This window comes from Natrix helvetica (assembly GCF_964273705.1).
Source record: "Natrix helvetica genome assembly, chromosome: 15".
Taxonomy (NCBI): domain Eukaryota; kingdom Metazoa; phylum Chordata; class Lepidosauria; order Squamata; family Natricidae; genus Natrix; species Natrix helvetica.
This window is the reverse complement of record NC_138565.1, coordinates 12,014,575-12,042,570: the sequence shown is the minus strand read 5'-3', so window position 1 is coordinate 12,042,570 and position 27,996 is coordinate 12,014,575. Positions and strand designations below refer to the sequence as shown.

Sequence of the window (27,996 nt, the reverse complement as noted above, 5' to 3'; positions counted from 1 at the left end):
AAGACAATAAAGTAAAGGATTAAACTATTTAACTATGATAATTTGGTCTTGGAGATGCTCTGGATGACTTTGGAGAGGAGCTGGCTACTAATGAGAGCAGGGTTGATCCGATGGCCATACTGCCGGAAGATTACTTCCATGGACCCAGCTGCAGCCTGAGCCACGGAGGCTTCGGGATCCTCTTGCAGATCCCGGAGACCTGGAAGGAATCCAGAAAAGAAATGATTACCAGGATCCACCTTGAGAACCAACCCCGATCAGGGCCAGAGCTTCTGGAGAGAAAGTCTCCACTTCAAGCGAGGGAACTTTGAAACTCACCCAGGAAAACTTCTTCGATTTGTTTGGAAATCACCAGATCCCGTGTCATGTATTGTGCGCAGCAGCCTAGACACATGCAAAGAAAAGGTTGGTGGAGTTGGCAGAGACGGCTAAATCGACTGATTCAAGAAAGAAAACGCAGAATTCTTTTATTTCTACTTGGAAGAGTCGCTTTGGGGCTTTACGGGATGGTCCCAGGAATTGGGTCTGTCTAGAGATGGAATGGAAAGAATTTCATACAACTCGTACTTATGACGGTTGCAGAGTCTTGGGGGTCACCTGATCACTTTTTGCAACCTTCGAGAGAGCAAACTCCAGAATGAAGCCAGATTCAATTAACAACCACATGACTCACTTAAAAACCGCGGCGATACCCTTAAGAAAGGGGGCCGTGTGTGTGTCTGTGTGTGTGTCTGTGTGTGTGTGTGTGTGTGTGTGTAATAATGGTCAGCATGCCTGGCCTTAGGCCTCCCGCCTGCCCTGGTTTTTCCTCCCCTCCTTCCAGAGTTCGCATTTGGGGTTACCAATTAAGAGGGCAGCTGCCTCTCGGGACAAAGGATTCCGGCTCTTTAGGAATTCCACCATCTGCTCCAACATTTCAGGCAGGTTTTCCTTGCATCGATTGATCTGGGGAACACAAGGCCACAAACAAGGCAATGAACTCTGCAGCTTCCTCTTTTTTTCTTTCTAAGGTTTCTAGTCCTCATGTCCTCAACAACAATGTCTTCAATAACATATTGAATTTTATTATACTTTATCGTATCGTAGTGTACTTTAAACTATAAGATTGTTATACTATACTATCTTTTATTATACTAAACAATATTATTATACTATACTGGACTTGACTGGACTGGACTAGACTGGATTATTGTACAATGCAATACAATATACTATTACATTATATTAAAAGTATTAGTATAATATAGTTTAATATTGTATTATATTATACACACACACATTTATGTTGTTAAAGACATTTTTATCCAAGTTAAAACCAAAAAGGAAAATAAAGAAAAATAATAGATAGTGAAAAAAGAATAGAAAAAGAAAAGGGAAAGAAAGATGATAAGGAAATGGCTTCTGGTCTTATAAATGCATTTATGTTTTGCCCTCTTTACATCGTAATTTCCCTTTTCCACAAACTGCCATTTCTAATCCTCAAACCCACAAATCAGCAAGGTTTCCAGTCGTCATGGTGGCATAGAACCTCTGCTGTTCCCAAGGGAACAACAACCCAAGAAGAATCCCTCTAGTCGATTTAGTCTAGTGGTTGAGGCTTCAGGCAACAAACCAGGAGCCAAGGAGGAGGGGGAGGAGAAGCATTCGGGACGACCACCATCTTGAATGATTTATCAAAAGAAGAAAGGCAGGAGAAAAAGAAAATATATTATACTCTAATCCAGAAGAAAAGGAACCAGCTGGGCTCCTACTTACCACCTCCGAGCAGATGCTGGAATACATGCTCTGGAGACTGGTGTAAATCTCGTAGTCAAACAAAGTCTCTGGAAACTCCTCCCACTTCATAAAGGAGACGCAGGAGGTCAGGGCGTTCCTGGAGAACTGGGCCGAGGGAGGAAAGGAGGCATCAGAGGAGCCGGTTCTGAGGTTATCCATCTTCGGCAGAGAAAAGCCAAACTTCTCCTTGCTCAGAGGTGGGAAAGGGGATGAGCCACCCCAAGAGGAAGCTAAGGCAGGGAAAGGGCCCCTCTGAAGGCCAGAGTTCCCCACAATTCAACCCTGATTCTCTTGGTAAACCAGGCAAACAATCAAGCAGAGAACAACCCCCTAATCGAAGACAACCCAACAGAAAACCTGCACCCACATCAAAATGATCGGGCATTAAGCAGAGGTCAAACCCTCCCTTCCAACCTACTGATGCTGTCACCTAGTTGGGTCAGGAAAGGCCTGCAAGAAAACAACCAGGTTCAGAGAACACCAAGGACCTCATAACTTCAGGATTGTCCAGAATCTCTTTGCCTTCTCCAGAGGGTCGACATGATGCAACCATGTTGCCCTGAGTGAAGATGGGGGTACAACATGGTCTCATGGAGAAGGGAGCATGAAAGAGCAGGAGCTTAGTTGACCCCGCCCTTCAACTCACCTCTTGGGTCCAAGGATTAGCCAACTGGATGACGAGAGGAATCAGGCTGCGCAGGATGGATTTGGTCAGATTCCGCTCTGTCTCCTTGACCCCATTTAAGACCAGGCCAAAAAGAGTGATGGAGATGTTGCGCAACTCGGTGTCCTCCTACGAAGGAAGAGAAACGGGTCAGTCCCTCCAATAGCATTCAGGAAATGGGAGGCATTGTGAGAACCTAGAAGAACAAACTGCAACACACACAATAGTGAGCTGAGCAAAAACTGAGAGCAGAAATTTCAGACGAGAAAACATCTCAAATTTGATTCTTCTTTGTTTCCTGAAATAGAAAGGCAGGGAGGGATCCACTAAACCTACAATAAAAGCCTTCATCACCTCCATCCTCTTCATGTGATCTGCCTCAGTTTCCCACTCACAAGACGAGGAAGAGGAGTCTGGCAACTGTTTCTCCAGACAAGGCCATGGGGATGGTTGGCCATGGGTGTAAAAGGCTTGCAGACCAACCTCTATGGTGTGATCAAGGGAGCTGTTTTCCCATCTTAGCAGCCTTCACATGTGGGGACTTCAACCTCTGGAGTTCTCAGGCCAGCAGAGTTGAGACCCACAAACGTTAAAGAGTCTGAGATCAAGCAACACCAATCTGGATTTTTAATAAATATGGAGAGGGATTGATGGTGGTTTGGTGAAGCTGAAGAGAGTGGCAACCTTCTCCAGCTCTCTGGAAGGGCTCAAGGATCATCTGAAAGCTCACACACTCTTTTAGATGAGAACAGCACAGTTATTGCTGAACTATTTCTAAGCCTTTTTGATAAAATTAGAATACTGCAGATGGTACCCAGGCCATCTTTATGGGAAAAAAAGAGAGGAGGGAGGGAGGGAGGGAGGGAGAGGAAGAGAGAGGGGGGTGGATTAGTTTGCCGTGATTTGGTTGACGTACATCAGCAAAATACTTCCCCAGGACCGGAATAAGATTGACAGCTTTCCATCCATAGGTTTGAACTTTCAGATACCGGAATAGGAACTGAAGAGTCCGTAAGGATTCCTTTGCCACACTTTTTTCTGGGTGACAAGCACAGTTGACCACAGGGACTAGCACCGGCTCTAACATCGTATTCTGGAGGAAGGAGGGAAAAAAGGGAGCAATTAAACATGGTCACTGGAGTTCTCTGAGTCTACGAATGACAAACACAGAGAAGCCCCCATAACCTAGAATCACAGGGTTGAAAGGGAACTTGGAGGTCATCTAGTCCAACCCCCTGCTCAAGCAGGTGGCCTTGTACCATTTCAGATCAATGGTTGTTCAGTCTCTTCTTGAAAGCCTTCAGTGTTGGAGCACCCACAACCTCTGGAGGCAAGTCGTTCCACTGGTGAATTGTCCTCATTGTCAGGGAATTTCTCCTTAGTTCCACGTTGCTTCTCTCCTTCATTAGTTCCCACCCATTGCTTCTTGTTCTCCTTTCAGGGGCTTCGTGGAATCAGTTGCCCCCCCCCCCATTATTTGTGGAAGCACTTCAAATATTAAAAGTCTCATCTCATCCCAGCCCCACTTTTTGTTGTTAGACTAAAACTACCTAGTTCCCCAATTCTTCATCCTATGTTTTGCCTCAGCTCCACACTTCAGCTTTCACAGTTAAACCTACCATCATGTTCCCCATTTCAAGCACATAAACATGTGCACTTAGAACATACAACACGGCATATCAGAGTCAGAAGGGACCTTGGAGGTCTTCTAGTCCAACCCCTGCTCGAGCAGGAGATTCTATACCATGAATGGTTTTCCAGTCTCTTTTGGAAAACCCACACGTTTTGGAGATCAGTCCTTCCATTGCTTGATTGCTCTCACCGTTAGTAAAATTTCTCCTTAATTCCAGGTTGATTCTCTCCTTGGTTGGTTTCCAACCATTCTTTCTCCTCTTTCTTTTGACCACCTGGTCTTTGTAGGAGCCTTCAAATATTGGAACAGGTGCCATCCTGTCTCCCCTAGTCCTTCTTTTCATTAGACTAGGCATTCCCAGTTCCTGTAAGCGTTCTTCGTATGCTCTTGGGTTGCAATGATAAGAAAACTGGATGAGATGTATAAATGGAGAAAACCATAACACCCAGCATCCCAGGTGGAGGTTCCCCGTGATCTCCAATCCTGCAAGGGAAGATCTTGGGGAAATAGCTGGGCGTGAGGAAGCTGGATGATTGTTAGGTCAGCTCAGGGGCTTCCTCATCCCAGGGGTTTGATGCAAAACACTCCATCACTGGAGGTTTTTAAGAAGAGAGTAGACAGTCTCTTATCTGAATTAGCTTAGGTTCTCCTGCTTGAGCAGAAGGCTGGACTAGAAGACCGCAAGGTCTCTACTACTAGGAAAACCAGTAGTAATGGTTGTCCAGTCTCTTCTTGAAAGCCTCCAGTGTTGGAGCACCCACAACCTCTGGAGGCAAGTTGTTCCACTGGTTAATTGTTCTCAGTATCGGGAAATTTCTCCTTAGGTCTAGGTTGCTTCTCTCCTTGATTAGCTTCCATCCGTTGCTTCTTGTTCTGCTTTAGATGTCCTCCAAGAGGATCTGTCTCCAAATTGATCCTTCAGATCTTCCAGGGATGCCGCCATGTTTGTAGAAGAGTCGCCACTGTAGCTGAGGGCATCCTCTTTCTGGGGGTTGTCTTCTTCTCCTCCTTCTACCCTTCCTAGCCTTGTAGACTTCCCAGAGAGGTCACACCTGCTGCTCCCTTGAAAGTCCCTCACTTCCTGCCTCCCATCTCTTACCTCCAAGGGGTGCTGGAGAAGATACCCCACACCACGAACAGCAAATATTTGGATGAGGGGATATGGCTGAGCCATCCAGTCTTGGAGGACATTGAGGATGTCCTTCATGATGAAGAATTCTCCAAACTCCGGGTGATAGAGAAGCTGGGGAAGAAGAGTGGAGAGACAGAGCATTAGCAAAACAAAGGAAGGGAACTTTCCTCAGAGCCTCTATGAAGAGATGCCACATTCAACCATTACGGGGAGAAGAAAAGACAGTCCTCGTTTAGTGACTGCGGAAAGTCACCATGTCACTGACAAAAGGGACAATTTCATTTTTCAAACTTATGGCCATTGATCACGGTCACGTGATCAAAAATTGGATATTTGAGGGTCCATATTTATGACAGTTGCAGTGTTTAGAAGTTACGTGATCCATTTTGTGACCGTCTGATAAGCCAAGTAATATGTCGAGGACTACAGTATCGCAAAGGTAGTGCAAATGATAGTAAGAATACAAAACTGCCTATACTGCAAAGAGGAAAAGGAATTTGGGGTCATTGAGTCTTCCTCCCTCCCTCCCTCCTTCTCTCCCTCCCTCTCTGCCTCTTTCTCTCTCTCCCATTCCACCGATTAACAGAATAAGAGGAGACCTTAGAGGTCTTCTAGTCCAACCCCTTGACCAAGCAGGAGACCATCTACTATGTCAGACAAATGGCTCTCCAGTCTCTTCTTCAAGGCCTCTAGTGATAGAGCCCCCACAACTTCAAGTTCCTATCCATAAAGTCCTCATGAACCCTGCTCAACATTCCTGGAGATCCACAATGTTGTGGTGCATCACAATGTCTCCTCACCTCTGAGAAGAACACCATGCCTATTGTCTTCTCCCTTAAATCGGGATGGTGCAGGTAGTTGTTGGCCTGTCTGAACATCACCTTCAGCTCCACTTTAGAGTAGTTGAAGAGTTTCCTAAAGATCAAATAGGGAGAAATCAGACAAGATCTGATCGCAGAGATGGCGGTTGAGACCCCCAAGCTACTGGTTATGGGGGATTTCAATCTGTCGTCGATAGGCGAATCATCCGAGGCGGCTTGGGAGTTCATGGCTTCCATGACAGCCATGGACCTGACCCAAATAATTCAGGGCCCCACACACAAGGGAGGCCACACGGTGGACCTTATTTTTGTCTCTGGCCATGTGACAGCCGTGGCAAGGGGGGCGTTCCACCAGGTTCGCCTGGTGCACCAATTGCGTCCCCTATTGGACCGGGATGCCCTTCACACAGTCACCCATGCGCTTGTGACGTCCCGCCTGGACTATTGCAATGCTCTCTACATGGGGCTCCCCTTGAGATGCACCCGAAGGCTGCAGTTGGTCCAGAATGTGGCCGCGCGGGCAATCATGGGAAGTACCAGGTACTCCCATATAACACCTCTCCTGCGCGGGCTGCACTGGCTACCTGTGGCTTTTCGGGTGCGTTTCAAGGTGTTGACTATCATCTTTAAAACACTCCATGGCACAGGACCTAGTTATCTGCGGGATCGCATCCTACCCCACACATCCCTGCAACCAATTCGCTCTCACAGAGAGGGACTCCTCCGGGTGCCGTCCACTAGGCAATGCCAGCGGGCGGCGCCCAGGAGTAGGGCCTTCTCTGTGATGGGCCCGACCCTCTGGAATGACCTCCCCCCCGACATCAGAACAACCACCGATCTCCGCTCCTTCCGCAAGAAACTTAAGACCCACCTGTTCCAATTAGCTGGCCTGGCCCAACCGTAGTTTTAATCTTCAATCCCTCTGGCCGGTATTTTAAATTTTTGGCGGTAGACCTTTTAATTTTTTTAATTTTTATTATTACTGTACAGGCTTTATATTTAATCTGTTTTTAAGGGGTATCTAATATTTTTTACTGTGTATATGGTTTTTTAGCTGCTGTCTGTACACCGCCCCGAGTCCCTTCGGGGAGAGGGGGCGGTCTATAAATACAATAAAATAAATAAATAAATAAATAAATAAATAAATAAATAAATAAATAAATAAATAAATAAATAAAATCTGCTGGTGAGTGAGGAGAAAATCACCAAGCTAGAGAAAAGATTATCTGAATTATGGATAAATGAATTACTCAATGAATTACTCCATTTAGATAATGTCTCACCCTCCCTCTCTTTCTCTGTCTTTCTCTCCCTCTCCTTCCCACCGTCCCTCTCCATCTCATTCTCTCTCTCCTTTTATGTCTCCCTCTTACACTCCCTCTCTTTCTCTCCTCCTTTCTCCATCCCTCTTCCTCTCTTTCCCTCTCCCTCTCCTCTCCCTCCCTCTTCCCCCTCTCCCTAACTTTCTCTCTCTCTGCCTCTTCTTCCTCCTCTCCCTCTGCCCTCCCCTCCCATCTATCACCCTCACTCTTCCTCTCTCTCTCTCTCTCTTCCTCCCCTCTTCCCTCCCTCTTCCCCATCTCCCTCACTTTCTCTCTCTCTGCCTCTTCTTCCTCCTCTCCCTCTGCCCTCCCCTCCCCTCTATCACCCTCCCTCTTCCTCTCTCTCTCTCTCTCTTCCTCCCCTCTTCCCTCCCTCTTCCCCCTCTCCCTCACTTTTCTCACTCTGCCCCTTCTTCTTCCTCCTCTCTCTCTCTGCCTTCTCCTCCCTCTCTCACCCACTGACACTTGTAGCCAAGCTCTTTGGACTTTGAAGTTCTTACCGGACCAGGTGGAAAATGGCCTCAAACAGACTATCTGGGCTCAAGAGCATCTCCCAGCATCCCACCATCCCCAAATCTTTGTACTCCTCTTCATATCCGGCAGACAGGATGAGGTTTTTGATCGCCTGCACAGTCGTGCTAAATCAAAGAAAGGGAGAAGAGTTGGTGCCAATCCTTCGGGCGATGCCCCCTGCAAAGGCCAGGCTTACCCTGATGCCAACCGGCCTCCCGCTGCCCTTCAGGAGATCTCCAGGTTTCACTTGGCGGCTTGTGAAACAACCACAAAACACAACAGCAAATCAGCCTCCCTTTATTTCTTCCCCCTCCAGTGATATCCTGTAGGATCCAGATTGGGCCCAGGAGATTCCTTACCCCAAATGGTTGATCTGTTCTGAAAGGTCTGTGACTCTGCTGGACCTCCTGGCCCCACTCTTGCTGGCTCCCAGGAGGAAGTACAGCTGCGTGACCAGGGCAAGGAGCAGGTTGGAGAATTTTTTGTGGAGGAGCTCAGCAGCGTTCGGGAGGGACAGGAGGAAACAGAGAGCGTTGGTGGCCTAGAAGCGGGATGAAAGAAGCGTCACCTTGGGCTCCCCAGGTAACTTAGATTCATCACCTTCTTCTTCTTCCTCCTCTTCTTCTAACGTTCCCAGAAACACTTGCAGGGTGGAGTCTGGCTATCTAAATGGAGCTGGGGGTTTACTGGCCAGATGCCCTTTCTGTTGCCAATGAGGAGTTTTGTTCGGCAGATATATTCTCATTGTGCCCAGGGAGAGAAACATCTGCCTCCACCTAAAGGAGGGGGGCTTACACCAAATGATGCTCCAATTTCAGCCCCCAGCCGCTTGCCCACTGCCTCCCTCCTCCCTTCCCTCAGGTGTGGAGGGCTTACCGCAATGGGCATGAGGGACTTGCTGTTCCTCCTTGTGAGGGCGTCGGTGCTGGGGTCTTGGTCCTGCAGCCTTTTCAAGAGGGGCTTCATGATCTTGAGGTTGGCATAATGGTCCACAGCCAGCGCCCCCCAAACCTCCCTGGCACTTCTGCGGAGGGGGAGAAACAGATGGGGTGGAAAACAGATCTTTCCCCACTTCAGAAGAGACGGCCAGTCCAGATAGATGAACTCCCAACGGAAGGAAGGATTGGAAAACCGATGGCCAAATAAATGGCTCTCATTAGAGCCGAGGGAGTCCACTGTGCCACAGACGTCCGGATGTGAATCCCTTGTTGTGAAATGGGGCCCTGGGAGGCAGTTGGGCCTGCTGATAGTATACCTGGCTCCCCGCCATACATCAGCGACCCTGCCTGAGCTCCTGGAGCTGATCGCATCGGTGGCGGTTGAGACCCCCAAACTTCTAGTGATGGGGGATTTTAACCTGCCATCGGTGGGAGAAGCATCAGAGGGGGTTCGGGAGTTCATGGCTTCCATGATAGCCATGGACCTGACTCAAATGATTCAGGGCCCGACACACGAGGGAGGTCACACCTTGGACCTTGTTTTTGTCTCTGGCCAGTGGTTGAGTGATCTGGGAGGAGGGAATTTAACCATCACTCCCCTGTCATGGTCAGATCACTCACTCCTCCGACTTGACTTCCCTGGTGCTACCCCTCGCTGCGGGGAGGCGGAACCAGAAAACACTAGATGGTTCCACCCCAGGCGCCTGATGGAACCAGATAGGTTCCAGACGGAGCTTGGGCCACCTCCTGCAGCCCTGACCCGCCCTCGGGTAGAGGACCTGGTGGCCGCGTGGAATAATGCGACTACCGGGGCCTTGAACCGGGTGGCGCCTTTGCGGCTTCTCCGGCGGCAACGATCCACCCTGGCTCCTTGGTTTACCGAGGAGCTAAGGGTGATGAAGCGCCGCAAGAGATGCCTAGAGAGTCGTTGGAGATCCTCCCGATCCGAATTTGACCGAGCACAGGTACGAGCCCATTTAAGGACGTACCTAGTGGCATTGAGAACGGCCAAACGTCAATATTGTGCCGCTCTCATTGCATCCGCAGAGAACCGCCCTGCCGCCCTGTTTCGGGTGTCCCGCTCCCTTCTGTTTCAGAGGCCGCGGGAGCCCCCTTTACAGGGTAGGGCAGAGGAATTTGGGAAATATCTGCAGGATAAAGTCGCTCAAATCCGGAAGGATTGGGTCCCCTTCAGTGGCCCAGTCGAGACGCCAGTGGCGAGTCTTGAGAAACCTTTTTGGGAGGAGTTTGACTTGGTTGTCATCGAGGATTTGGACAGATTGCGTGGACGACTGCGACCTACCACATGTTTACTGGACCCGTGTCCCTCCTGGCTTGTACTGGCATCCTGGGAGGTTACACGCGACTGGCTCCTGGGCCTAGTGAACGCTTCGTTGGGTGAGGGGTCTCTTCCGGCCGCCTTGAAAGAGGCGGTGGTGAGACCCTTGCTCAAGAAGCCTTCCCTGGACCCTACGGAGCTGGCCAATTATCGCCCTGTCTCCAACCTTCCCTTTTTGGCGAAGGTTGTAGAGAGTGTGGTGGCTTCTCAGTTCCCACGACATCTGGAGGAGAATGATTATCTAGACCCACGCCAGTCCGGCTTTCGCCCCGGGCACAGTACAGAGACGGCCTTGGTCGCGTTGGTGGATGATCTCTGGAGGGCCAGAGATAGGGGTTGTTCCTCTATCCTGGTCCTATTAGACCTCTCGGCGGCTTTTGATACCATCGACCATGGTATCCTGTTGCACCGACTGGAGGGGTTGGGGGTCCGGGGCACGGTTTTGTGGTGGTTCGGCTCCTACCTCTCTGGCCGGACGCAACGTGTGTTGGCAGGGGAGCAGAGGTCGACCCTAAGCCCCCTTACTTGTGGGGTGCCACAGGGGTCGGTCCTCTCGCCACTCCTGTTCAACACATACATGAAGCCGCTGGGTGAGATCATCCGTGGTTTCAGGGTGGGATATCATCTGTACGCTGATGATACTCAGCTGTACATTTCCACCCCCAACCACCCCAACGAGGCCATCGAAGTGATGTCCCGGTGTGTGGAAGCCGTACGGGTCTGGATGGATGACAACCGACTCAAGCTCAACCCTTCCAAGACGGAGTGGCTGTGGGTTCCGGCCCCCCGGTTCAACCAGTTAATCCCATCTCTGGCCATTGGGGGCATTCAACTCGCCCCTGTGGAGCGGGGGCGCAATTTGGGCATCCTCCTGGATGCCAGGCTGTCCATGGATGACCATGTGACAGCCGTGGCCAGGGGGGCGTTCCACCAGGTTCGCCTGGTGCGCCAATTGCGCTCCCTATTGGACCGGGACGCCCTACGCACAGTCACCCATGCGCTGGTGACGTCTCGCCTGGACTACTGTAACGCTCTCTACATGGGGCTTCCCTTGAAATGCACTCGGAGACTGCAGTTGGTCCAGAATGCGGCCGCGCGGGTGATTATGGGGAGTACTAAGTACTCCCATGTGACACCTCTCCTGCACGAGCTGCACTGGCTTCCTGTGGTCTATCGGGTGCGTTTCAAGGTCTTGATTACGATCTTTAAAGCGCTCCATGGCTCAGGACCTAGTTACCTGCGGGATCGTATTCTGCCCCATACATCCCTACGACCCATCCGCTCGCACAGAGAGGGACTTCTCCAGGTGCCGTCCACCAGACAGTGCCATGGGGCGGCGCCTAGGAGCAGAGCCTTCTCTGTGGCGGGCCCAGCCCTGTGGAATGACCTCCCCCCGGATATTAGGACCACTACTGACCTCCGCTCCTTCCGTGTAAAGCTCAAGACCCACCTATTCCAAATAGCCGGCCTGGCTCAATCATAACTTCATAACGCTCCTGATGGGTTTTTTAATAATTTTATTTAATGGGATTTTAAATTGTGTTTTTTAATTGTCTTTCACTTATGAGTCTACCTCCTCCATGCACATGTATATGTCTTTGTTCTTTATGTATGTATGTGTGTCTTTATCTGTATTTTATCTGTTTTGATTGTACGCCGCCCCGAGTCCTTCGGGAGAGGGTTGCGGCTAATCAAATAAAATTATTATTATTATTATTATTATTATTATTATTATTATTATTATTATTATTATTATTATTATTATTCATCCCCCCAAAATATCTCTATATACACAGGTAGTTCTTGACTTACGACCGTTTGTCCAGCAGCCATTCAAAGGAACAACGGCATTGAAAAAAGCGACTTATTCCCAGTTTTCACACGTTCCAGCATCCTCGGGATCATCTGACCAAAATTCAGACTCCTGGACAACTGGTTCAGATTTACGACCGTCCCAAAGTCAAGCGATCACATTTTGCGAACTTCTAACAGGCACATTCAATCGGGAAGCCAGATTCACTTAATGACCATGTTTCTCGCTTGACAACTGCAGTGACTCACTTAACAAATGTGACAAGAAAAGTCGTAAAATATCTTTCAAAGTTCATTCCTATCTCGACCCTCATCTGATGTGACCTCCCCACTAGAAGACTTCATCTGTGACACACCCATGGCCCATCAGGACCTCCATCAGAAGACCCTCACCTGACACGACCTTTACTGACCTCCACATCACAAGACCCATCACAACATCCCCACCTCACATGACCTTCAATCTGAGATGACCTCCCCATCACAAGACCTTCACTTGATAAGATCCACACCTGACATGACCTCCACGTCACAAGACCCATCACAAGATCCCCCACCTCACATGACCCTCAATCTGAGATGACCTCCCCATCACAAGACCCTCACTTGATAAGATCCACACCTGACATGACCTCTCCATCACAAGTCCCTCACTTGATATGACCCTCACCTGACATGACCTCCACGTCACAAGACCCATCACAAGATCCCCCACCTCACATGACCCTCAATCTGAGATGACCTCCCTCTTAACAAGACCCTCACTTGATAAGATCCACACCTGACATGACCTCTCCATCACAAGTCCCTCACTTGATATGACCCTCACCTGACATGACCTCCACATCACAAGACCCATCACAAGATCCCCCACCTCACATGACTCTCAATCTGAGATGACCTCCCTCTTAACAAGACCCTCACTTGATAAGATCCACACCTGACATGACCTCTCCATCACAAGTCCCTCACTTGATATGACCCTCACCTGACATGACCTCCACATCACAAGACCCATCACAAGATCCCCCACCTCACATGACTCTCAATCTGAGATGACCTCCCTCTTAACAAGACCCTCACTTGATAAGATCCACACCTGACATGACCCCTCCATCACAAGTCCCTCACTTGATATGACCCTCACCTGACATGACCTCCACATCACAAGACCCATCACAAGATCCCCCACCTCACATGACTCTCAATCTGAGGTGACCTCCCCATCACACGACCTTCTGACGACACCAAGCCCTTACAAGCAGAAGATCACCAGCATTGGCGTTCCTTAAACTCCACTGAAGATGTTACCTTGCCTGGTAACAAAACATTTGGAAACCAACGCAGAAGCTCAGAGAACCAACCTCCACCCTCTCCCTCCACCTGAGGTACAGGGATTCACCCCATCGCAAAGGATGGAGAGTCTCTGATGAATCCAAGGCAAGAGGAGGCCCATCTCCTTGAAGTTCTTCTTACCCATCACAGCCAATGGAGGATTCCAGCAATATGTCCACAACTGGGTTGACCCTCTTGGATGCCAGGTGACATACGGCCTTGAGGGTGAGGTCTTTCGTTGCTGGGTGGGCAATATTCGGGAGACGCTGGTAAATCTCCTTTAATATCATGGGTAGCTATGGCAAAAGAGAGATCGGAGGGATGAGATCCAGTGCTGGTCTCCATTGGAGATGCAGTAGAGACGATAACTCCCACCCATTGGGGGAAATAAATTGGCCCCCACAATGTCTCAATGTTTGCCCTACATTTTTGAAAGGACTCCTGATTTGTCCAGCCGCCTGTGATATTTTATTGGTTTACTTTAGGAGATTTATATTGCTGCCTATTCACATATGGCGATTCAAGGTGGATGACAAAGATGTAAAAACATCTGGAGCCTTAACCACTGGCACACTGGCTCACCAAATGTTATTTTTCATGAAACCAATATGGCTCCTTTGTTTTGCCCTTACCTTCTTCTGGGAGGTTTGGATAGCTCAGTGGTCTCCCATCCAGCCCTAGCCTTCTTAAAACCAGCCAAAGTGTCGTCACTGAGCCAACAAGGTCTCAGCCGTTCTCGTCTTTGCTTTCTAAAAAATCTCCTACATCCCTTTTGCTCCAAGCCCTGCAATTTTCTTACCTCCTCCAGATCCATGCCACACTCCTCCAGGATGGAGTTGAGGAGCTGCCCCGCAGACTGGGATATGTTCTTTTCCACGTGTGTCAAGGCCTCCAGGGCTTCCAGGATCACCTGTGTTAGCTGCAATGGGCTGAGGTGCTCCCCAAAGGCCTATCGGAGAGAAGGAAAGGAGGCCATGCAGAGATGCCTCAGGGCTTTGACTCCCTTCTCTTGAGACTTTGACCCAGATTGGGGGACAGCACACCATCTAGAGAGGCAGGCCTTATTCCATGTCCTCCATCAGGTGGGATTCAGATGGGGGTCAAGAAAGCCAACATGGCAGCTGCCCTTTCTTCCTCCTAGGCATTGGAGAGGAGGGGTACCCAAAGCCCGACCTTGGGTGGATGCTGTCCCCACTGTGAGATTGACTCCTTTGAGGGTCTCTGGGTCAGGAGGAGGAGCAAAAGGAAGACAGGCCAAAGGCTGATCCAAAACATACCTTCACCATTTTGGAGATGTTGTTGTAGAAGATCCCAGAACCCGAAACAAAGAAATCCTCACGCAACCAATGTACAATATTCCCCTTTTTATTCTTCCCTTTCTTGTCCATTTCTTTCGCTTTGGATGGAGGGGAAAAAACCACAAGGTCAGATTTTGGCCTTCAAAACTTGGGAAGTTCCTTCATCTGACTGCCTGTTTAGTCGTTGCAACAGAAGAGAAGATCTGGAGCTCAGGGTCAACCTGAGGGGTCCCTGGTGCTCTTTGCGCTGGGAGGAGGGGTCCTTGCAGGCGTTTCATTGCCCAACTAGGGATGTTGGCCATCAATACTTATAGAAGCACAGAGAAAAGATCCCTCCCTTCAAATACTGATCACCTTACCTAGTTGGGTCATGAAATGTCAAGAAGAAAACCACCAAGCTCAGAGAGCACCAAGGACCCCAAAGTCCTTCTCCTTCTCCTCCTCTAACTCCTTCCCCTCTCTCCCTCTCTGTTCCTTACTTTCTCACTACCTCCTCTTCCCTTCCCCCTCATCTTCCTCCCCCACTCTCTCCTCCTCCTCCCATTTCCTCATCTTCCTCTCCCTTCCCTCCCTTCTCATCGCCTCCTCCACTTGCTGCTCCACTTCCTCCTCCTTCTCCCCCTGTCTTCCTCTCCCTCTCTCCTCCTTGCTCCCTGCCCTTCTCTTCATTGCTCCTTCTCTCTCCTCCTTCTCCTCCCTAACTGACTCACTTAACGTGAGAATCTCCATCTTAAAAGGACCCCTGGCCCACTTGCTGCTACTCTTCCTCCTGTTTCTCCTGCTTCTCCTCCCTGTCTCCCTTTCTCCCTCTCCTCCTCCTCCTTGCTCCTTCGCTCTCTCTCTTCATCGCTCCTTCTCTCTCTCTCCTATCACCTCCTCCTCCTCCTCCTCCTCCTCCTTCCTAGCTGACTCACTTAACATGAGAATCTCCATCTTAAAAGGACCCCTGGCCCTGAGAAGTGCCAATATCAACCGCCAATTCCAGGCATCTCTGCCAAGCCAAACGATCAGTTTCTTAGCCACGCCACAGGCTGTGCCACCTAATGCTCTCCTGGGCAGGGGGCATCCCTGGTCCTCTTGCAGCAAGTCAGCCCTTGGAGTACAAAGTTCTCACCCATTTTGCTCATGATGAGGTGGTGCAGGTGGTAGGCAGCCTCTGCGGACGTCTGGCCAACAACTGGGCTGGTGTCGCCAATGTGCAGGGCCAGCAAAGCCACCAGCTGTCCCAGCAAAGAAAAGTCAGCTGTGGTCTAAGGAAAGGAAGGGAAAAGGAGGGGAAAAAGGAGAAGCGGAGGGGGCTCATGAAGCTTTCAGCCGGCTAAAATTAGGGAATAAGAACCAAAGAACCTCAGAATCTTAGATACACAGAATGTTAGCATCATAGAATCATAGAATTATCAAATATTTGAATCTTAGAATCTTTGAATCACAGAACCTGAGAATTAAGAACTTCAGAATCTTTGAATCACAGAACCTTAGAATTACAGAATCATAGAATCACAGCATGACAGAACCGCAGTTGCTGGAAGGGACCGTGGAGGGCTTCTCCTCCAACCCTCTGCTCAAGCAGGGCTCCTTGTATCCTCCTGGTCACATCCCAAAGGTGCTTTTCCCAAAAGGCAGCTGGACTTTCTTGGAGTTTTTCCTTTCTTTGAAAACATTTCACTTCTCATCCCAAAGGGAGACTTACATCGAAACCGACGTTGTCCGAAACGAACTTGAGGAGGTGCCTGGTGCTCTTGAGGGCCCTCTCTCTCTCGTGGCTCTTGGGAGAGTCGATCCAGGGATTTGTGTGCTGCCAGGGGAAACGAAAGAGAAGGAGGAAAGGAGGAATGGATCATTCCCAGTTGGAAGAGCCACAGACTCCACAGGGGGACAGAAGGGCCAAATCCAGCCTGAACATCTGGCTGACCGTCTGACCCACCCCAAGAAAGGATCTCTCTTTACCGTCAGGATCTCCTGCAGGGCATCCAAATTGGGAGCTTCGGACAGCAATCCGGTCAGCATGTTGTTGCAGGCGGTGGCCGTCTGCTGATAGAAATCCTAAAAAAAAGGAGAAAATGTCAGAAGGAAGGAGGGGCGTCAAGGAATAAACGGCACCTGAAAGAGGCAGAAATCCAGGGGTGGGGAACTGATGGCCCTTTTTCTGACTGGGGCACTGCAGCTCCCAACCTTCCTGAGCCAGCCATGGAATTCTGGGAGTTGAAGTCCAGAGGTCTGCAGTAAATGGAGTGGCCGACATTGCAGGGCTGGTTTTTAAATAAATAAATAAATAAATATTTATTTCTTAGCCGCACCCTCTCCCGAAGGACTCGGGGCGGCGTACAATGAAACATATGAAATAAATATGTGGACAAAACAAACATATAACAGAGACATATACCAAGACATACACAAGGAGGAGGTCGGCTGATGAATAAAAAACAATTAGTATACAGTGATTAAAAAACCCCTAAATAATTAAATATAATTAAAATACCCAATTAAAAATCCGTCAGGAGCGATATGGTTAGATCAAAGTTGAGCCAGGCCAGCTACTTGGAATAGGTGGGTCTTAAGCTTAATACGAAAGGAGCGGAGGTCAGAGGTATTCCTAATATCCGGAGGGAGGTCATTCCACAGGGCTGGGCCCGCCACAGAGAAGGCTCTACTCCTAGGCGCCACCCCCCGACACTGTCTAGTGGACGGCACCTGGAGGAGGCCCTCTCTGTGCGAGCGGATTGGTCGCAGGGATGTATGGGGCAGAATACGATCCCGCAAGTAACTAGGTCCTGAGCCATGGAGCGCTTTAAAGATTGTTATCAAAACCTTGAAACACACCCGATAGACCACAGGAAGCCAGTGCAGCTCGCGCAGGAACGGTGTCACATGGGAGTACCTAGTACTCCCCATAATTACCCGCGCGGCTGCGTTCTGGACCAACTGTAGCCTCCGGGTGCATTTCAAGGGAAGCCCCATGTAGAGAGCGTTACAGTAGTCCAAGCGAGACGTTACCAGCGCATGAGTGACTGTGCGTAAGGCGTCCCGGTCCAGTAGGGGGCGCAATTGGTGCACCAGGCGAACCTGGTGGAACGCCCCCCTTGCCACGGCTGTCACATGGTCATCCATGGACAGCCGGGCATCCAGGAGGACACCCAAATTGCGCGCCCGCTCCACGGGGGCAAATTGAATGCCTGCAATGGCCAATGATGGAATTAATTGGCTGAACCGGGGAGCTGGTACCCACAGCCACTCTGTCTTGGAGGGGTTGAGATTGAGTCGGTTGTCATCCATCCAGATCCGTACGGCTTCCACACACCGGGACATCACTTCGATGGCCTCGTTGGGGTGGTTCGGGGTGGAAAAGTACAGCTGAGTATCATCAGCGTACAGGTGGTATCCCACCCCGAAACCACGGATGATCTCACCCAGCGGCTTCATATATGTGTTGAACGGGAGTGGCGAGAGGACCGACCCCTGTGGCACCCCACAAGTAAGGGGGCGTAGGGTCGACCTCTCTTCTCCTGCCAACACACGCTGCGTCCGGCCAGAAAGGTAGGAGCCGAACCACCGCAAAACGGTGCCCCGTTCCAGAGGGGGAAGAAATGCTTTATCTGCTGAACTTGAGGAACAAAAGGACTTCCTTCCTGTTTGAGTTCAGAACAGAATGACTAAAAAGTTGAATGTCTTCCTTAACAGTTCTGGGAGATTCAAATACAGGCAGTCCTCATCTTAAGACCACAATTGAGCCCAAAATTTCCATCGCTAAGGGAGACATTAGTGAAGTGAATTTTGCCCTTGTTTTACAACCTTTCTTGCCACAGTGGTTAAGTGAATCATTTTGGTTGTTAAGTTGGTCACACAGTTGTTAAGTGAATCCAGCTTCCCTATTGACTGGTCGGAAGGTCACAGAAGGAGGGTCATGTGACCCCAGAATGCTGCAACCGTCATACATCTGAACCCGTTGCAGAAAAAAAAGGGGCTGATGTCACGACGGCTCGACATGCGATCTTGGTGCTCTGAGATTGCAGTCCATATTTCTGCCACTGGACGGTCCTTTCGGACCTAAACTGTCCCACAGAGATGGTGATTGAGAAGGGCACTTCCTGCTGATCTCAGGGACACCGCAAAGTTCCTGAAAGATCCAGGAATTGCCTTTATTTCTGTTGACAGAAATGCAGCAAATGAAGCTGTTGAAGTTGGGACAGCTCCCAAGGAATAGGAACAATAGGAACAAAGCGAAAAGAGAAAGTGTGTCAAATTGGTGAGGAAATTTTATTATTAGAAAAAGAGACTACCCCTCCCCCCAAAAAATTAAGTTAAATTAAAATTGAAGATAGAAGACTAAGCGGCGAAATAAATCTACATTAAACTTAGTGTGTTATCCTGTTTTTTTCATGGATGGAATTTTTGCAAAGGCTTCCTATTTTTTAAACTGAATGGATTAATTTTTTCTTCTTTTTTCACTTTTGTTTACACCTATGGATTAAAAATTTCCTTCTTTTTTTATAATGCTTCTTTGGATTGATTGGATTGTTTTTTATCTCCATTTATGGGTTTTTTCCTTTCTGAAGCTTGGAATATAAAGAAGATAATAAGAAGGATTATAAAGAGGGTTGTAACCACAGGAGGAAAAGCAGTTACACTGCCACTTAGAGGCTGGAGGGTGGATACATTGTTTTTCTTCTTTCTCTTTGATCACTTGAGATTCAAGGTTCTTCCAGTTTGTTTGGACATCCATTAAATGGACAACCATTTAAATATGAGCCAGCAGTGTGCAGCAGCTGCCAAAAAAGCCAACACAGTTCTAGGCTGCATCAACAGAGAGATAGAATCAAGATCACACCAAGTGTTAATACCACTTTATAATGCCTTGGTAAGGCCACACTTGGAATACTGCATTCAATTTTGGTCGCCACGGTGTAGAAAAGATGTGGAGACTCTAGAAAGAGTGCAGAGAAGAGCAACAAAGATGATTAGGGGACTGGAGACTAAAACATATGAAGAACGGTTGCAGGAACTGGGTATGTCTAGCTTAAGAGAAAGAAGGACTAGGGGAGACATGATAACAGTGTTCTCAGAGGTTGCCCCAAAGAAGAGGGAGTCAAACTATTCTCCAAGCAGGGACGTGCGGTCAGGGGAGGCAGGGGAGGCAGAGCCTCACCGCTCATCATGAAATAATATATAATATATAATAATAATATATATTTCCTCCCATCCCATTCACATGGCTCCCGCTAAGCTCCGGTAAGGAGAAGAACCTTTGGGGAGTGAAGAGGAAGAAGAGGGAGGAGGAGGTGCGCGTGCGGGGCGGTGCCAGCTGGGCAACCAGCGGAGGCAGGAGGGTTCTCGGAAGCGCCAATAACCTTCCTGCCTCTGCTGTACTTTGCACGCTCCTCGCGACTGCAATAGATGTCCAGAAGTGACAGGGGCTGTTGGGCTGGAAGCCCAAACCCCATTAGCCACAAAAGCTGCTTCTGGATGGATATTGCAGTCGTGAGGAGTGCACGAAGTCCAGCAGAGGCAGGAAGGTTCTCGTCGTTCCCCAGTCACTTTCGTGGCTTCGTCATCAAGACGAAGTCCGGGAGTGCCAACAACATTTCTGCCTCCGCTGGACTTCGTCTTGATGACGTCGCCGCAGCTGCAAGTTGCGAATGGACAGAGGTAGCCAGAGTGGCGCGAGGCAGTCCGGCGGGCAAGCGACCGAGGATCAGGCTACCTCCGTCCAGCCGCGCCCAGCAGCTGTGGTGACGTCATCAAGATGAAGTGGCTTGGAGGCGAAGTGCTTTTCAGTGCTTTTCTGTGTGTCTGGCATTTAGGTAGATAGCCGGATGTCCTAAACACCAGACGCACAGGAAAGCACTGAAAAGCAGCTGCTGTTAGGGACCGTGGAGCACGAGCCGGTGGAGCGCGCTCAGGAAGGCAGGGAATGGGATCAAGTGTGCTGGAGGCTGAGGCAGCCTCACCCTCCAGCACACGTGGTCCCATTCCCTGCCTTCCTGATGACGTCACCAGCCTCACCAGCCATAAATCTCACCGCACATCACTTTCTCCAAGGCACCTGAGGGTAGAAGAAGCAATGGGTGGAAACTAATCAAGGAGAGAAGCAACTTAGAACTGAGGAGAAACTTCCTGACAGTTAGAACAATTAATCAGTGGAACAGCTTGCCTCCAGAAGTTGTGAATGCCCCAACACTGGAAGTCTTTAAGAAGATGTTGGATCGCCAATTGTCTGAAACGGTATAGGGTTTCCTGCCAAGGCAGGGGGTTGAACTAGAAGACCTCCAAGGTCCCTTCCAACTCTGCTATTGTATTGTATTGTTTGCTGAGAGTGATAGTAGGAAGAGCACAAGTTGTTTATACAGGTGCTTTTTGGGAGTTCCATCACTAGCTATTGGAGGGAAGACAACATTTTGACTTGAAAGATAATAAATGAACCTGTTTGAAGTTTATTAAAATAGCCTTGAATCCTATAGTAGCAGTGCCTGCAAAATTGGAAGACTGGCGCAGCAGGAAAAAGAAACTGTAACATTGCAAATGATTATGTTTGAAATTCAAAATCTATTAGTTGTGACAGAGAGAATTGAAAAGAGATTGGAGAATATGGAATATAAAACAGAAAAATCTGATGGAGAAACTGAGGATGTTTATCAAATGAAGAATGTGGAGGACAGAGTTCAAAAGATGGAAGAAAAAAATGAGCAAAGAGATAAGAAAACTGTGGATACTGACAACAAAGTGAGCGTGGTTGGTAATGGCAAGAGTGGAATATGGAAAGGGGAGATAGATCGATTGGAACTCTACCCCAGACTTCAAAGCACAGAAGAAGAAAAGAGAGAAAAATTAACGGAGATACGAAGAGAAATCTTGACAGCAGCACCATTGATAACCAAAGATAGGCTGATGAAAAGATCAGATGCTGGGTTTCAAGCTTTTATGAGATACGAAAGGAAAACATGTTGCGAAGAGAAGCTCATACAAGATTTATTAAGAAAGTAACTAGAATATTAATGCTACATATAATAAATATAATATAATAAATACAATGTATAATAAAAACTAAGCTAAATTTAGTTTACTAGTAGTATGGATATGTATGTATAAAATATTATGTATTTTATACATAAAATGAAGCAACAATAGCTATAGTTAAATAATGATTAATAATGATAACAATACATATAGATATATTAGTTTGATAAAATGAAATTTTATATAAACAACAAATGGAGAATATGAGAGGAGGTTTAAAAGCTTTATCTAGAATATGTTATAAAGATGTATTGGGATTGGATGATTTAATAGAATGTTATCATATAATCCTATTCTAGATTTTGAATATTATATATAAAATGACGTAAAAACAATTACAGTCAAATTAAGGTTGAGATATAATAAACGTGATATACATGAATATAGGTGAATTTAAAATATGCGATTTGATATGAAAAGCTGGTGATGACTATGGAAGAGATGCCTGGAAGAACTGTAACCAACTGACACACTTTCTACAATTTGTAATGCAAGATGGCTTTTTTATTTTTATGTTTATTTGTCTTTGTTCAAAAATAAATAAATATTGTTTTAAAAAAATCTGAATCAGTTGCTAACCATTTGAATTCTGAGGGTTATCTGAGACTAGCTAGGAATCATAGCTTGTGCCTGCAGACCATGGTTGCTCTGCCCCACCATGGCCCTTCTTTTGTTGGGGGGCAAAGGTGGGAGGTGGGAATTGATCTTGAGAAGATCCTTCAAACAGAAGATAAAAGAGAAGTGGAGGAAGAGAGAAAAGATGGGGAGGAAAACCCCCTGGAGATGTTTAGGGCTTCAAAATAGGGAGTCCTGGGATCCAGAAACATAGAACGAGAAGGGGAAGCAGACTTTCAAGAACAAAGAGGAAGGGACTGGCCAAGGGGACCTTTGGCTCGAGGGATGGATCCAGGGCTGTTGAGGAGATCGGGAATCCTCTTCACTGCATCCTTGTTTCCAGGTGGATCCCCTATTGCTTTGCTCCATCTAGACTGCTCACCTGAGATTGAGGTGAATAGGTCTGGCTATCTGTTTTAATTTTGGACACCTTGATAGCTGGCAACGATAACACCTTCCGGATGCTTTGTTTGACCAATTTAGACCTCACTTCGGAATTCAAGGGGGGCTTCATACGGCTGATGAAAGACAAGAAAAGAGGAGGAGGAGAGTGAGGAGATTCTAGACTCAGAGGGCTAAAAGGGACCTTGGAGATCTTCTACTCCAACCCTTGCTTGATAGTCCTTAAGCCAACCCAGTCATATGGTTGTTCTCTCTTTTCTTGAAAACCTCGAGTGATGGAGAGAACACAACTTCTGGAGGCAATCCCTTCCACTGATTGATTGTTCTCAGTGTAAGGAAATGTCTCCTGGATCTCTCTCTCTCTCTCTCTCTCTCTCTCTCTCTCTCTCTCTCTCTCTCTCTCTCTCTCTCTCTCTCTCTCTCTCTCTCTCTCTCTCACACACACACACACACACACACACACACCCTCCCTCCCTCTCTCCCTCTCTCTCTCTCTCTCCATCCATCTCTCCATTCATTTATCCATCCATCCCACCACAGCCCTGATGTGTCCCTCAATGAAATGGAGTTTGAACTCCTACTCTCCTGGATCTATCTATCTATCTATCTATCTATCTATCTATCTATCTATCTATCTATCTATCTATCTATCTATTATCCCTCCCTCCCTCCCTCCCTCTCTCTCTTTCTTCATCCATCTATCCATCCATACCACCCCAGTCCTGATGTGTACCTCAATGAAATGGGGTTTGACCCCCCCTGCTCTAGAGCACGTTGACTTGCCACGGAAATCCCATCACTTGGTCCAACTCCAAGCTCCTCCCCAGCTGGTGGGAAGATGAGGGTGGGGCAGGTACGTACCTTATGCAGGTAATGGTGACGATGGCTTGATGGAGAACTATGACGGACAGGGTTCTTTCGGGCTCATCTTCAATGACTTCCTGAAAGGAAAAGGAAAGAAAGAAAGCTCCTGAGATGTGGCCACCATCCAGCTGGCACTACTCCCATCCCTACGCCTTTCCTGGTTGACAGGGGAAGTCCTCAACTTACAACTGCTCACTTAGCCACCATTTAAAGTTATGAAGGATCTCTCCAGGATCCCTCTTAGAACCAAGGGTAAATTTCCTGCCAGAACAATTAACCAGTGGAACAACTTTCCTCCAGAAGCTGTGAATGCTCCAACATTGGAAGTGTTAAAGAAGAGATTGGATAACCATTTGTCTGAAGTGGTGTAGGGTTTCCTGGCTGGACTAGAAGACCTCCAAGGCACCTTCCAACTTGGTTCTTCTAATTCTGATACTCAAGGACTACTTAGAAGCACAGTAAATACTTATGACCCAGATTTGAAGTTCTGAGAGGCTCTTCTTCCTCAGCGATCAGAGGATCATATTTTGGTCTCTTGGCAACCAGCCAGCATTGATGGCAGTTTGCAATGTCCCCTGACCATGGTTTAAGTCAGGGATGGGTAACTAGGGTCTCACTACGACCTGTGAACTTTAACTCCCAGAATCCCTGAAGGCTGGAGAATTCTGGGAGTTGAATCCACCGTTCTTAAAGTTATACAATTCTGCCCTCTTCCATTCTGGAAATTGGCTGTGTCGTTTCTTCTAGAAAGTCTCAATGCCTTTTTTTTTCTTCTTTCTTCCCCGAATTTCCCATTTCTATTGGTCATTCTACTTTATATATTAAATATCTATCTATCTATCTCTCTCTATCCATCCATATCTATATATCTCATTTATCTATCTATTATCTATCCATCCATCCATCCATCCACTCAGCCATCCACCTACCTACCTACCTACCTAACTTGATTTAAAAATAAACACTAATAATAAAAACAATGGGGAAGCCAGATTCATGAAACAACCGTGCGACTAATTTAATGGCAGTGATTCGGCTAACAACTGTGGAAAGAGAAGTCGTACAATGGGGCAGAATTCACTTAACAGCCGTCCCACTTAGCAACAGAATAATTTGGGGCCCAATTGATTGGAATTCAATTCGGTTCAAATTCTCTTTCAAACCTAAAGGCGCCCAGGAGCACCTGCCCCTCCCCCTCCCCACTTACAATGATCTTGAGGACCAATTCCTGTTTCTGGGGTAGATGGAGGTCTTGCCTCCTGCTGAGGGCAGCCGCTTTGGTGACCATGATGATGGACCTCATGAAGGCTTTCTTCAGGCCTTCGTCCTGGGAAACCCAAGTGGGAAGAGGGTGGGGTGAGAAGACAGCAGGAGGAAGAGGGTGCATCTATTTATTTCAACAATTACGTAGCCGACCGTCTTTTCTTGAACTCTGGGGGGCTCCCAATCAAAATATCCCCTGGACATTCTGGGTGCTAGTCCTGCCTTAGGCATGAGAGCCAGCCGAGAGACTTTGGGCCAATCACCAGGAGATGGAGAGTTCTAGTCCCACTATAGCCATGAAAGCCAACTGTCTGAGTCAATCACCAGGAGACTGTGAGTTCTAGTCCCTCCTTTAGCACGAGAGCCAGCTGGGTGAGTCCACATCTGGCCCAGTTCTTCTCTCTCAATCCAAGAAACGTCACAGGGTTGTTGTGGTTGTGTGAAAAGGAAGAAAGAGGATAATGCGCTGCCTTGAGTGTAATGAATGTGGCATGACCACAGATAAAGAAACCACTAGCATTTCATCCTCTCCAGGGCAATTGGAACAGGAAGCAGATCGGAATGGGAGGCATAACTGGGGGCTGGAGGTCGCCTGTTGAGCCCAGATTCTCCCCAGCAACCTCTAAGAACTGCAGTCAGGTTGTCCTGGTTCACTAAAAGGGGCGATTTGTAGCTCAGGGTTGAACTGCGGAGCCCTTGGTGCTCCCTGAACTTTGTTTTGTTTTTTTACAGACGTTTCTTATATTTTTTCACCATCAATTGAAATCCAGATAAGCAGGGATTAACCCCAGACAAACAAGGCAGAAGTAAACAATAGATCAAGGAACTAGGAGGAGGAAAACAACAGTCCTGCCAGCACTGACAGAGGGTGGAAACCAGCCTACCTTGTTCATGGTGGCGTACTGGACGAGAATTTCGGACACGATGGTTTCGATGAAAACACCCAGGTCTTCAGCGGAGGCTCCCAGGGCTGCTTGTCCATAGCAGAGCATTAATGTTGTTCTAATCTGTCTGTCAGACAGATATTGTGAATCCTGCCAGGACAAAGACGAGGGTGTCAAACTCTTTTCCAGAGCACCAGAAGACAAGACAAGAAGCCATGGATGGAAACTGATGGAGATTCTTAGTCATCCACGTCATGGTTGTCCCAAAGGGGCTTTTTCCAAAGGCAACTGGACTTGTTTTTTCCTTGAAGAGGTTTCGCTTCTCATCAAAGAAGCTTCTTCAGTTCTGCCTGAAGCTTCTTCACTTCTGACTTCGGTCAAAACAGAAGAAGCTTCCTGCATGAGAAGCGAAATGTCTTCAAGGTCAAACAAAGTCCAAGCCCTTTGAAAAAGCACCTTTGGGTCTACTTGAGATGTTTGTTGGGCAACTCATGATCTTCTCTAGCCTTATAAAATACTCCTCCAGGAGATGGAGGTGGACAATTTCCAGTCCCACCTACAATCTCAGTGCTGGTGTCAGGTCTTTGAGATGTATGACCAGTCTGAAGAGAGCAGATGGCCTGGAGCATCCGTCCTTCTAAACACCTTGGACTTTCCTTCCCAGAATCCCCCAACCTTCTTCTCTACTGAGTTTTGGACCTTGGAACCCCATCCCTGGTCTTACCTCAATGGATCCTTCCAAGAGAGAAGGTCTCTTGGGCTCTGTGGTATTACCGACCTCCCCGAGGACCAGGAGAATTTCTGGCAGATGATGGAATGCAGCGAGGTGGATTGTCTCCGAGATTCCCTAGGCAAAGCGATGCTTGTGAATTACGACATTTGCACATTTTCTTTTTTTTATCTTCCTATTCCTCTTCCTCCTCCTCCTCCTCCTCCTATTTGCAAACCCCAGGCCCTTCTAGCACTGATGAAATTACCTAACTGGGTAATAAAATGTCTGTAAGAATGCAACCAAGCACAGAGAGCACCAAGGACTCCACAGTCTTCTTCCTCCTCTTCCTCCTCTTCCTCCTCCTCCAAAACCCCCACAGTTCTCCTCCTCCTCCCCTCCTTCCTCTTCTCCTCCCCTCCTCCTCCTCCCTCCTCCCACTCCTCCCTTCACCTCCCCTCTGCAAAACCTGTTCCCTTCTAGAACTGATGAAATGACCTAGTTGTGTCGCAAATGGTCTGCATTTCTTGCAACCATGCTCAGAGAGCACCAAGGACCCCACAAAGTTGGAGGCCTCAGCCCCCGCAGGCAGCCCACTCCCACTCACCTCTCTGTCCGTCTCGTCTGCAAATGAGAATGACAGAAGCTTTTTGAGGTGGTCTTTTACAAGATCTTTCTGTCTGGTATTCCTCAACTTTAAGCCATAGTATTTATATAGGTTTATCTGAAGATTGGAAAAAGAGTGCGTGAGTCTGAGGGAACTCCACCCATCATCCAGGAAAAGGAAGCATAGGACAAAGGGTGATCAGAAAAGGACCAAGTGTGGTCAAGCACAGGGCCATTTCCAACTAAGCATGGCTTACTCGCCATGGCCAACTCAGCAGGGAACAAGAGTTACACTAATATCAGTGTTCCAATATCTCAGGGGTGGCCCCAAAGAAGAGGGGGTCAACCTGTTCTCCAAGGGACCAGAAGTCAGCACGAGAAGCAACAGATGGAAACTTATCAAGGAGACAACCAACCTACTAAAAACTTTTTGGTAGAAGATCTTAGTAGAAGACCTCCAAGGTCCCTTCCAACTCTCTTATTATGTTATTCTGTTAGTAATCAAGGAGAGAACCAACCTAGAACTAAGGAGGAACTTCCTAACAATGAAGACAATTAACCACTGGAACAGTTTGCCTCTAGAGGTTGTGGGTGCTTCATCACTAGAGATTTTTAAGAAGAGATTGGACAACCATTTGCCTTAAAGGGTATAGGGTTTCCTTCTTGAGCAGGGGATTGGACCAGAAGACCTCTAAGTTCCCTTCCAAATCTCTTACGTTATTCTGTGACTAAGCAAGGAGTGAGCCAACCTAGAAGTAAGTAGAAACTTCCTAACAGTGAGAACAATTAACCAGTAGAACAGTTTGTCTCCAGAGGTTGTGGGTGCTGCATCACTTGAGGCTTTTAAGATGAATTGGACAACCATTTGCCTGAAATGGTAAAGGGTTTTCTGCTTGAGCAGGGGGTTGGACTAGAAGATCTCCAAGGCCCCCTTCCAAGTCTGCAATTCTAATGTTCATTTGTCTGTATAATATCGAAGAAATGTGGAACATAAGCATCAAAGAAAGGATGCCAAAGGAGAGACAAAATGAAATGAAAAAATGTTTAAATGATTTTTAA

At 47.8% G+C, this 27,996-nt stretch overlaps 1 protein-coding gene across 1 annotated transcript; it reads right to left on the bottom strand.

Annotated features, from left to right (window-relative positions):
- Window positions 1–32: 32 nt before the first annotated feature.
- LOC309399376 (maestro heat-like repeat-containing protein family member 7) lies at window positions 33–27,201 on the bottom strand (the record flags this gene model as incomplete). Its single annotated transcript, XM_081967112.1, has 23 exons — window positions 33–199; window positions 319–384; window positions 843–945; window positions 1,756–1,881; window positions 2,423–2,569; window positions 3,357–3,533; window positions 5,173–5,316; window positions 6,006–6,120; window positions 7,849–7,986; window positions 8,221–8,402; window positions 8,738–8,885; window positions 13,427–13,581; window positions 14,085–14,234; window positions 14,563–14,681; window positions 15,698–15,833; window positions 16,274–16,378; window positions 16,531–16,626; window positions 22,592–22,727; window positions 23,473–23,552; window positions 24,683–24,802; window positions 25,623–25,772; window positions 26,939–26,955; window positions 27,195–27,201. The coding sequence occupies 23 exons, from the start codon at window positions 27,199–27,201 to the stop codon at window positions 33–35; spliced, it is 2,784 nt and encodes a 927-aa protein (XP_081823238.1).
- Window positions 27,202–27,996: the final 795 nt, after the last annotated feature.